At 36.4% G+C, this 12,126-nt stretch overlaps 2 protein-coding genes across 2 annotated transcripts; one reads left to right on the top strand and one right to left on the bottom strand.

Annotated features, from left to right (window-relative positions):
• Window positions 1-296: 296 nt before the first annotated feature.
• Window positions 297-4,382, bottom strand: LOC135943795 (dentin sialophosphoprotein-like). Its single transcript, XM_065490459.1, has 12 exons — window positions 4,025-4,382; window positions 3,787-3,956; window positions 3,365-3,720; window positions 2,967-3,305; window positions 2,566-2,907; window positions 2,401-2,495; window positions 2,296-2,346; window positions 2,140-2,220; window positions 1,935-2,086; window positions 1,676-1,874; window positions 1,089-1,259; window positions 297-713 (listed from the first exon to the last, which is right to left on the bottom strand). Exons 1-12 carry the CDS (start codon window positions 4,248-4,250, stop codon window positions 691-693), a joined length of 2,205 nt encoding a protein of 734 aa, XP_065346531.1. The 5' UTR covers window positions 4,251-4,382; the 3' UTR covers window positions 297-690.
• Window positions 4,383-7,144: 2,762 nt separating this feature from the next.
• On the top strand, window positions 7,145-10,258 carry LOC135943794 (uncharacterized). Its single transcript, XM_065490458.1, has 5 exons — window positions 7,145-7,693; window positions 8,043-8,324; window positions 8,588-8,763; window positions 8,825-9,092; window positions 9,427-10,258. The coding sequence occupies exons 1-5, from the start codon at window positions 7,293-7,295 to the stop codon at window positions 10,256-10,258; spliced, it is 1,959 nt and encodes a 652-aa protein (XP_065346530.1). The 5' UTR covers window positions 7,145-7,292.
• The last annotated feature ends 1,868 nt before the right edge of the window (window positions 10,259-12,126 follow it).

Here is a 12,126-nt window from a genome sequence, read left to right as displayed (position 1 = left end):
AGGAGGCAATAAAAAGCAAAAAGCGTTTACATGCAAGAAATATGCACGCCTTAGCCAGCAAATCACGAGAATTGAGGTGGAGAGCAGGAATGTTCCAAATAAATGAGCGATCGAAAATAAAAATGAGCCAGAATGGCTCAAGTATGCATATTTCTTGTTCGTTAATAACTGCAACCAAAAAAGAGCATGTTTTTTATGCAATAATGGAAGTGGTAATGAGCAAGAAGCAAGAAATATGCTATCTAGCCAAGCCAAGCGCGTTATAACTGAACAGGGGATTTAAATTCACTAATACGTTTTTAAGCATTGTATTAAATTCATAAAAGCTGTGTGTTAATTACATGATCTAAAAAAGCTCATTTTTTTCTCAATAAAAGGAAATGTTTTGCTGCTTTAAAGTTTTTGCCTGTCTTAGGTGTCTTTGCTCTTACAGAAAATTCCAAAATTAATGAACTCATGAAATGCAAACGAGAAAATAATTAAAGAATAAATTAATTAAAATTATTAAATAAGATTGAGCGATAATATTGCTTAAACATATGAAACAGCTTTGCTTGAAAACCATAAATGGCAATATTTTGAATAAAATTTGCATTTTTAGGAACCTAAATTGCTGTATTTTATTGATACCGATTTTCAAAATACAAAAATAAACTTTTTGGAGTAACTTCTCACCTCATAAGCTGCGGATCATTCTGTGTCTGTGTGGCTAGCTAAAAACAAATCAATTGAGATGTACATTAATTTAAAAAAAGTGCAACTCGCGTTTTCCTGATAAATTTGCCATAGCCTAATCCCAAAAATTAAAAAAAAACAGGTTCATCTTTGCCATCCAAATAAACCGTCACAGAAACCAGAAACAAAATCAATGATATGCATCTATCTCGACGATTCAATGATGATTGGCCGGAAAGTATGATATTTTCGGCATAAAATTTGTTTACGATATTGTATCAAATTAGAAAGGCAATTTTTAAAAAATTAATTAATGCGTATTTTAATGTGGTACTATTATTTCTACTTTCATTGAGCAATTCTAGTAATATATAGATTTAAAAGAAAGGATCACAATTTAAATAATTACTCACCATCATCACAGTCAGCAGTGGGAACAACTTCTGTCAACTGTCGATAGCCATGGCTGGTCCACACACTTGTGTTGGGATTAGCACGCTGACAAACATTCGAAACGATTCTTCTGGTTGCTGCCATAGTCAGTGGGGTGAGATTGTTCATCTCGCAGTACGCTCTCTGGCTTACTAAAATTAGAAAAGTTTTGCAAGATTACCTTTATGCTCATATGATTTAATATAATCCATCACCTCACAGAATAAATTCTTTCATGCAGCAAAACAGAAAAATAATAAACACGTAAAATAATAATTATCTTTATTGACTTTTCGGTTTTTTTTAAACTCAAAGCATTTTAAAATTTAAAACTCCTACACGTGATTTAGGATAATAAATGGCAAATGGTGAAATTTTCAAAGAAAAACTACGTGTTTTGCGCTCTCTCAAACTGTACAACATTAATTTAGCCATCTCAAAATTTCTCAGACCTGAAATTAGCTGCATATTTTTGCCTAAAAAATCTAACATATAATAACCACAGTGAAAGCAAGCTCTAAAGAATTAAGTATTCAGATAACCAAAAGGAGAAGAGAGAGGCACTTACGGAAAATGCACTCAACGAGCTTGCAGTCAAGTGCAAGGAAGTCTCCTCGCTCAGCATTCAGACGGGACCTGCTCAAAATGTCATCTCCAAACACGGCCTTTGTCATTTGAGTGACAAATCTCGCAGGACGCTGACTCGTGTACATATCAACCGAAGCGTATCTTCCTCTCAGGAGCACGTAGCCATTGCCGATGTAGTTCTGTATCATGAAATTTGGGATCAAAATATGATATGAAAACTGAAATTAAAATTGACTTACGTAATTGTTGCACACAATCTGTAGCAAATCAGGTTCATCGGAAGCAGCTTGCGTTCCTCTCATAGCAGCACTGGACTTAAGGAGCAGGTCAATTTTGCTATCCAGCACGTGAATTAACTGTAGCATTTCCACTGAGCAGCAACAAGATCGGTCTAAATTTGAGATTTATTATATACATAAAAATAAATAAAAAACAAAACTTCACCTTCACTGGCCAGACTTGGTTTTTTACCCACAAACTGAGACGACCTTGATGGTAAAGGGTCAACCTCGTGACTGCTCTCACCTACAATAAAAATCAATTAAACAGTTGGGTGAATAGCCCTTATTTTGCCCGCTAACAGATATATATTTATCGCACCTTGAACGACAGCGTCATCCCAATCAGAAAAAAGGCCATCAGATGACCACTCTAAGAATTAAATTTAAGTGCATAATATAAAAAATGATCATTTATAATTTTTACCTCTTTGAATCTGACGCCGTCTTTCTTCGGATGAATGTGTCTCAACTTCACGATGATCTGTGCTGTCAGCATCTTCGTCATGCTCCTTCTCAAGCCTGTGACATGTGTAAAATAGAATTACCAATTGAAAAAGCTAAATTTTAATAAATAATTTTATATCATTACATCTTAGACGATCCAGCAGTCGACCTGTAATTTCCACGACCTCCGTCCAGCCTCATGGAATCACCGGATTTGGCCAGAGGTCTGCTCCTCTCTTGGGAACTGTGAATATTGACTTTCTGGGTGGTGGTGTCCTTATTAGCAGCTCCAGTCTTAGTCACCGTGTTCGTCTTTGGCGGCCTTTTCTCTTGAGTACTGCATTTCTTGCTCGCTTTCTTGCTTTCTTTGCCCACATTTTCTTGGGTTGCTCCTGGACCATCAAAAGAGGTGTCGCTATCTTCTCCATCACCGGTTCCTGCTGCTAAACTCTCAGTAAACTGAACCTTCTCCTTTCCTTTCTCAGGCCTTTCATTTGTAGAAACAAAATTACCAATTGCAAAAATCAAATAATTTGATATCATTACATCTTAGACGATCCAGCAGTCGACCTGTAATTTCCACGACCTCCGTCCAGCCTCATGGAACCAGCGGATTTGGCCAGAGGCCTGCTCCTCTCTTGGGAACTGTGAATATTGACTTTCTGGGTGGTGGTGTTCTTAGCAGCTCCAGTCTTAGTCACAGTGTTCGTCTTTGGCGCCCTTTTCTCTTGAGTACTGTATTTCTTGCTTGCTTTCTTGCTTTCTTTGCCCACATTTTCTTGGGTTGCTCCTGGACCATCAAAAGAGGTGTCGCTATCTTCTCCATCACCGGTTCCTGCTGCTAAACTCTCAGTAAACTGAACCTTCTCCTTTCCTTTCTCAGGCCTTTCATTTGTAGAAACAAAATTACCAATTGCAAAAATCAAATAATTTGATATCATTACATCTTAGACGATCCAGCAGTCGGCCTGTTATTTCCACGACCTCCGTCCAGCCTCATGGAACCAGCGGATTTGGCCAGAGGCCTGCTCCTCTCTTGGGAACTGTGAATATTGACTTTCTGGGTGGTGGTGTCCTTATTAGCAGCTCCAGTCTTAGTCACAGTGTTCGTCTTTGGCGCCCTTTTCTCTTGAGTACTGCATTTCTTGCTCGCTTTCTTGCGTTCTTTGCCCAGATTTTCTTGAGTGGCTCCTGGACCATCAAGAGAGGTGTTGTTTTCGTCTTCATCGCTTGGCAAATTCACCTCTTTAGCTCTTGATATTGCATTTAACAGATCAATTTGCATGTTACTGGTTCCATGCTAGAAATTAATATAATGAAACATGCAACACAATTGATAAAAATATATAGATATATTTATATATACCGCTTTTTTCCCCATTTTCTTTGACGGAGATCTCGGTCTATCTTCCTCATCGGCAGTTTCTAAATTTTTGGCAGGCAACCTTCGGATCCTTTTGGGTCTCTCTCCAGGGAAAACACAGTCAGCGTCAAGTTTCCTCAATTTTTCCATCTCTTGCATTTCACAAAAAGTGCCTAATTTAACAAATAATTATTAATAAAAACAAAACTTACTTTAGAGATGGTTAAAAACTAAAAATTACCTGGGCCATGTAAAATCAGAGCTGGTTTTGTTTCAAGCCTGCCACTTTTATCTTTTCCAGAAATCACGTTGTACTTCTTGGTTCCTTTTTTTGGGGGATCATCCATATTGTTTACTTCGTCAACCAAACAAACTTGCGTTTTTTTCGACTGGAACCATTCAATAACGACGTAATTACGTCCTTCTTGATTAGCCTTCTCTGGTGAAGGTCGAGATTGGCTCGTCATGATTAAAAGTTTAACTGGAGCAACCTATGAATTAGAAATAATTAAAACATATTCATTTACAAATGAAATTGACGAAATAATTAACAAAATTTAAGTATTCATTATTGCTGTTTCTGATTCTTTTTTGCACTGCTGAGCAAAAACATGCACACAGAATAAAATCAACAAAAATAACAATCCAATTGAGACTTTTGGTCAGAATTCAGTGCTTTAATTAAGTATGCATATTCATTCATGCATGTAAATGTATGTGCAATATTCATGCAATATTATGTACACATGCACGTGCATTCATTATGTACACATGCATGTACATGCATTATGTACATATTTACATGCATGTAAATGCATTATGTACATACATGCAAGTAAATAATGCATTATGTACATGCATGTATGTAAATGCATTATGTAAATACATGCACGTAAATGCATTACGTACATACATGCATGTAAATGCATTAATGTACATACATGCACGTAAATGCATTACGTACATACATGCATGTAAATGCATTATGTACATACATGCATGTAAATGCATTATGTACATGCATGTAAATAAATGCAATATGTACATGCATGTATGTGCAATATGCATTTTTTGTGCATATCTATGTCATTATATAATTATCCATTTACACATGCACAAAGTACATGCATTTACGAAACATGCACAAAGTACATTCATGCATGCATGTTCATGCATTATCATGTGTGCATGTACATACATTTACACAGTTTATCTTCAATTATTTACATGTGTGACTTCGCAAATATAACTGCGCGCACTTAAAATTCGGGACATGCATTGACACAAACAAAAAATACATAATCAACACTTATTTAGGAACTAACCTTGCTTATTGTGTTTCCAACAAGAGTCGGTAATTTATTATTAAGAAGATGTAGTCCGTTTTCTTCTACATTCACTGTCACGACTATCTCGTTGTTTTGATCGCAAGAGTGATTTCGGCGAATATTTTAGCCGGAACAGAGTGCGAGACAACAATAATGAAATTACCGATCGTGAGGTAAGGAAGCAATGCAGTAGTGTGCGGTCTGCGGTGGCGTCTGGAGACCAAATCGACACTCAACGCTGATTGGCTTCTGTGTGTGCAACGCTTTGCCCGCTAAATTAATTTACCTAGAAAGCGCGCGCTGGTTGTTCGTGCATTCTGCCTGGGCTTCCATATGAACGAATCTGCGTATGGATTGTTGTTTTGGTTTTGAGTTTGCCTGTGCATATAGCATATATACTGATCTACATTTTGGTTTCCTTCTGATAATAAAAGGACCAAAATGGATCAACAACTCGAAAGCAGTGGTTCAGCAGGACCACGAAAAAGGAAGAGTTACCGTGTGTTGCACAGTAATAATAAATTGCCGAGGCAGACAATTTATAACTGGAGGAAGAAAGCAGCCCAAGCTATGGATCAAGCTTATGCAGAAGAGACCACTAATAACATGTCATCACCGGTAAGTGAAAAAATAATTTTTCATAATTTTCAATGAAAATACAAATAATATTATAATGAGAAAATATTCTAATATTTATATAGGCCTCTGACTGGTATGCAGGAGGAATTTAAAAATTTAATTTGTAAATAAATATTAGTGATGATTAGTGTGCAATGATTGATGAGTCTGTTGAAATTTTTGGGGTTGTGGTTTTGCAGTAATTATACTTAAAAAAATTATTTTCATTTCATTACTTTAAAATTTTCAATTAACTTTTTGCAAAATTTAAAAATCTATGAAATTTAGAAAAAAATTAATATGGAACTATCGTGAAGGTAACACAATTTTATTTGGCACATTTTAGAATATTATTTGGAATTCCATTTTGTAAAACTACTATGATTGTATTGTTATAAATGTTTGTTTTTCCTTTTGCATTTTTTTACATTATTGTTTTCAATAATCAGAAAGTGTGCATTTTGAGAAGATCATCACCTGAGAAACAAACAAATAAATTGAATCGAAAATGGTTACAATACATGACTTTTTTGTTCATATTTTTGAAATATATTTTAAATGAATGTTTATAAATGATAACAAAAAATGAAAATACCACAGTAAATTTAATATTAATGTGTTTGATAAAAATACAAACAAGAAAATCAATTTTGAGACGTTAATAATAATAATATATAATTTATTTAAAAAAATTTAAGGGAGATGAATATGACCGTGAGGCAAGTGAAAATGATGAAGATTCTCAGACTCGTATAACGCATGATGAAAGAGGAGTTGATAGATGCAGTGACAACGATGACCAACCATCACCAGAAAGCGATGATGGCCATTATGAAGAAGAGCCTGAATGTGAAGTAATACAGTTGCATTTAATGTTTAAAATTAAGAAGAAAGTATTTATTGTGATGTTTTTCATTATTATTATTTTGCCAAGATGGAACGACGAGCTTCTCCCTCCTCCGAGATTGACGCCGATGCTGATGATTTTACAACGACGTCTGTTTCCTCTCTCAATGATTCTGAAGTTGATGAGAGCGACGTCGACGAGGATAATAGCGACGAAGAAATTAATAATGGGCAGCAAGAGGAGGTACTTTAATAGCTAAATGCTCACCTTTCATCATATTATTTTTGCTTTTATGGTACATTTTAAACTGGGAATTTAAACTTTGCTGGGAAAATGCGTCAATTAATATTAATGAATTTTCTTTAATTATAATCTTTAGTTTCTCATAAATTATATATTTCCCAAAAATTAAAATTTATGCCATGATTATTATTATTTCAGGAGTCAAATGAGGACTCACTACCAGAGGAATTTGACAAAAACGAGAGTTTCGCTGCTCCTTTTCTGAAGTTGCCACAGGTCCCCCTTTACCCTCCTATGATGGTCCAAGTGTGGCAGATATGACGCTTGTCATTTTATCAATACTCATTAAACACAACTCTACTGACTCTTTGAAAACCGAGATTTTCCGCGGACTCAATCTTCTCCTTGGAACTAATGACTTTCCGGACAACCAGTATAAGTTGAAAAAACTTTACAAAGCAACCAGTGACACAATGGAATGTCATGTTTTTTGCAAGAAGTGCATGAAATATGTGGGATTGAAAGAAGAAAAGTTACTCTGTCCATCATGCAATGAGTTGATCAAAAAATCAGAAAAGGAAGAAAATTTCTTCTTTACCGCCAAGCTGAAGAATATTTTGTCATCAACACTTGAGAAGAATAGCGAGAGCTATGATGGAAACTTTGCTGAAATGCCATTAGTGAGGGCAGATGGAGAAGAGAAAGTCTTTTCTGATCTCCCAGATGGAAGCATCCACGCTTCGCTTCGTGGAAAATTCGGACCTTCCATTCATAGTTACAACATTTTCGGGGATGCTGCACCTGCTTTCGAAGCCTCGAAGAAATCCATTTTTGCTCTGATGTTGGCTCCAAACTTTATTAAAAAATCGGAGAGGTAAATGTGTATATATATATGTGGTTGAATGAATATGGCTAAATAAATATGACTAAGTATTTCATTAAATTTTATATATATACATATGCAGGCTAATAATAATAGGGCACAACTTTCTGAAAATATAATAATTTAACGACAAAAATACAAATACTCGCAGATCTAGAAGCTGATGGTCGATTTTCTGCGCAGCAGCTTTATTTAATAAATCTGAATAACTGCTTGATAAATATATTACATGCTTTCGTTTATAAAGTTCTAAATTTAGTAGCTACAGAAAAATATTATTTGATCCCTCTCTAATTAATAATTAATATATGCAACTCTTTTATTTATTCCCTATCTCTAGGTCTCGAAACGTGAAGCTAGCAGCAATCTGGGTGGGCCGAAAAGAGCCTGATATGAATGTTCTTCTACAGCCTTTTGTTAAAGAGGCTAGGTATATTGCTGAAAAAGGAATTCAGTGGACGGACCACAACGGAGAAGCGAGAAACTGTAAAATTTTCCCACTCACAGCAGTCGCAGACTCGGTCGCGAGACCCAAGATGATCGGGTCATGCGTACACAATGCTCAATTTGGATGCACTTGGTGTTATCACCCCAACGACGCCATTGGGCAGTCGTACAACAGGTACGTAGAAAATGAGAGAACATTAAATATTTTAATATTTAACCACTACTTTGTGCATCTCTAGTAAATTCATAAAGCAATTAATATATTTCTATTTTTAAAGCTGCGCGCTTTTCAGTTTTTGACTTTTTGTGGCCCCTCTAGCTATTTTATATATATATATATATATATATATATATATATAGCGTTGAAATTTATACACCAGTTAATTATTGCTTTTTGCTTCTATTGATTATCATTCATAAATACACGATATTTGCCAGGTATACTTTTCGAGAACCATGTGCGCCACTACGCACTAACGTATCCTGGAAAGAGGATTTGGACACTGCCTTAAGCACAGGTGAGCCCTGCAAGGGTGTTCAAAATGAAAGCGTTCTGCTGGATCTACCAGGGTTTCTCATCCCTGAAAATATTGGAGTTGAGCAGATGCACGCGGGTAAATTACTTATTTAATTATAGAAGATTACACTTTTTTAAATTGATATTCTCTTTTTTAGCTGATGTAGGCCACTCAAAAACAGTCCTGAAATTGTGGACAAGCAATTTTCGCCAAGACTACTACATTTACACTCCTGCAAAGCGAATGCTCCTCGACAAAAATATGTCTGAGGTGCGACTGCCGACTCTGAAAAATGCAAGATTGCTCACAAAATTTACAGACTTTAAATCATGGAAAGCTAGCCAGGCAAAGTTGTGGACTCTTCACTTGAGTGTGCCATTGCTCATTGAGGTACAGAAGCCAAAAGATGTAGCGGTTTGGGCAAGGTAAATGTTTTTTCTAAAACTTATTTATAATTGCAAATAATTAAATAATACTGTATTTATGCGGCAATCTGCCCAAATACTTAATAATCTTCTAATTATATCTACTTAAATTTTTAATTATGCAAGTAAATTTTTTAAATTTTACAAATTAAAATTAATCGAAAATTGTTTTTATCTTCAAAACTCTTATTTAAGTAGAAAAATGAAATCTCTTCCCTGAAGTTAAAACGTATATCTTTTGTCATTTGATTTTCTCTTAAATATAAATATTTCCAGCCTGTTCTATACTTTCACTTTACACCCATCTGTATTATTATATTTACTTGCTTTACAGATTTGTCGCTGCATATTGGCTCCTTAATCAGTCCACGATTACGGAGACTGATCTGATTACTGCTCAAACCTACCTAGAGGAGCATTCTCAAGGATATGAGACACTCTACGGAACTCTGGTCATGACGTCAAACCTTCATCAGTCTCTTCACTGGCCATTGGCTGTTGCTCGAATGGGTCCGTTACAAAACTTTTCGGCATACCAGTATGAAGGAAAGTTCCCAGACATCAAAAAAGACATCAGCAGCACGAAAGCTACCGCACAACAGGTAATGGAGCGTGCAATCATGAGAGAATCGCTCCCTCACATTGCACAGACAGTGCTCAGGAGGCAACAAACAAAAGAGTACGTTTCCCAACTCTTAGAAGGCAAATCTACCAAAGTCGGACCACCTGAGACAAGAGGCCCACCAACGTCTGAAGATGCTGAAGGGAAGCACTTCAAGAAAGCACTGTGGTCAGGATTTGTCCTTCGAACTTTTGAGAGTCAGAAGGGTACACGCAAATGTGACTCTTGCGTGCAACTGAAAGACAATACATTTGGTATCGTCACAGATGTCATGAAAATTGTTGAAAACAACAAAGTCAGATTAAAAATTTTATCTTTGAACTGCACGCCACACATCATCAAAAAGTGCACAATTAGGTCGGGCGATCGTGAACTGAATATGGAAGACCTGAAGCTCCCTCATCTTTATTCAGCAAGTGTGGCGCACCAGCGATTGAGGGTGGTAGATGCCGAAATGGTCAAGGGTGTTTGTATTTTGATGGAAATGACAAATGGAAAGTTGTATGTTATAGTGCTTTGCGCGGGTCGCGGGTTTGAGGGTTGAACCCGCAAAACCCGCACCAAACCCGCGGGTGCGGGTCCAGATTTTGCAAATCCAATATGGCGGATTGCGGGTGCGGGTTGGCGTAGTGCGGGTTGGTGCGGGTGCGGGTTGACTCGGCAAACCCGCAACTTTTTTGTAATAATTGAGCCACAATCTCTGAACTCAACAAATTGTTGTCCAGGGGTCAATGGATTTTGATGAAATTTTTTTGCGTTAACTTTGCCCTAATTGACCGAAAAAACAGTTGAAAAAACCCCGACTTTCCAATTTTTGCGGGGTTTGCGGTCAAAATATGGGAATTTTGAGTACTTCATAACTTTGCTCAGGGTGGTCCTAGAACAAAAATTAAAAAAATCGTAAACTCGTCTTAACAAGGCAATCAACTTTTATATTGACTTCAAAGTGGTAGGTCAAAGGTCAAGGTCACAACAATTAATTTTTTGATTTTAAATTCAAATTTGAAAATGAATATTAAGAAAAAAATAACATAATCATTTTGTAGAGCAAGAAAAATTAAGTTAAAAAGGTAAAAATTGGAATGGCGTTTTTCCTCATATTTTTTTTATAAAAACTGAAAACTTTGAAAACCCTTGTTTTTCGAGGTTGGTAAAAAACGATGATTCACCTAATCTCGACTTCTAATCATCCGAATTTCAAAAACCGCATACCGTTAGACTCCTCTTGACGTCTCTAAGTGCACTAAAGGGGTACGAGAACCACCAACCCCTAACCCCTTTTTAACCCCCTCAATAACTTGAAATTTAGAATTTTTTCGTTTGCTTCAACACCATATCATGATGTTAACGAGTGATTGTTTTCTTCAAATCCATTCAATTACTTAGTTCACTTCAAGACTTTCAAACGGAACTTATTTTTTTGTAAATAGGACCACCACAACCACAACCCGAGATTCGGGTGCACAAAGTTTTTTTATCGAGAAAAGGGTACAATAAAATGCTTGATGAGCTCCAAATCTCGAATTCTGCACTAAAAATCTCGTCTCAATTTTAAAATAAAATATAAAATCGAATTATACCCCTTTAGTGCACTTAGAGATGTCGATAGGAGTCTACGATATGTGGTTTTTGAAATTCGGATGATTAGAAGTCGAGATTTGGTTAACCATCGTTTTCAACCAACCTCAAAAAACAAGGGCTTTCGAAGTTTTCATTTTGTATTAAAAAAATGAGGAAAAACGCCACTCCCAATTTTAACGTTTTTAACTTATTTTTTTGTGTTCTACAAAATGGCTTCGAAAAAAATTGAAAAATTTCAATATATTTTATTCATTTTCAAATTTGAGTTAAAATTTCAAAAATTAATTTTTGTGACCTTGACCTTTGACCTACCACTTTGAGGTCAATGTAAAAGTTGTTTGCCTTGTTGAGACGAGTTTACGGGTTTTTTAATTTTTGTTCTAGGACTACCGTGAGCAAAGTTGCGAATTAATCAAAAATTCCCAGATTTTGACCTTTGAACGTCCGCAAAACCCGCAAAAATTGGAAAGTCGGGGTTTTCTCAACTGTTTTACGCGGGTCGCGGGTTTGAGGGTTGAACCCGCAAAACCCGCACCAAACCCGCGGGTGCGGGTCCAGATTTTGCAAATCCAATATGGCGGATTGCGGGTGCGGGTTGGCGTAGTGCGGTTTGGTGCGGGTGCGGGTTCAAATTTTGAAAAAAGATATGGGTGCGGTTTGGGTGCGGTACGAAATAAGCGGGTTCGGTGCGGGTTTGGGTTGAAAATTTGTACCCGCGCAAAGCACTAGTATGTTAGTGTTCCACCAAATAATGAAGAGGCCCAGTAAAAAGCATAATATACACAGTTTTATTTATCTATCATTAATAACCCATCCTCGTTTTGGTCTCAT

This window comes from Cloeon dipterum, chromosome 4 (genome assembly GCF_949628265.1).
Source record: "Cloeon dipterum chromosome 4, ieCloDipt1.1, whole genome shotgun sequence".
Lineage (NCBI taxonomy): Eukaryota > Metazoa > Arthropoda > Insecta > Ephemeroptera > Baetidae > Cloeon > Cloeon dipterum.
Note: the sequence above shows the minus strand (reverse complement) of the source record. Positions and strands in the feature narration are given on the sequence as shown.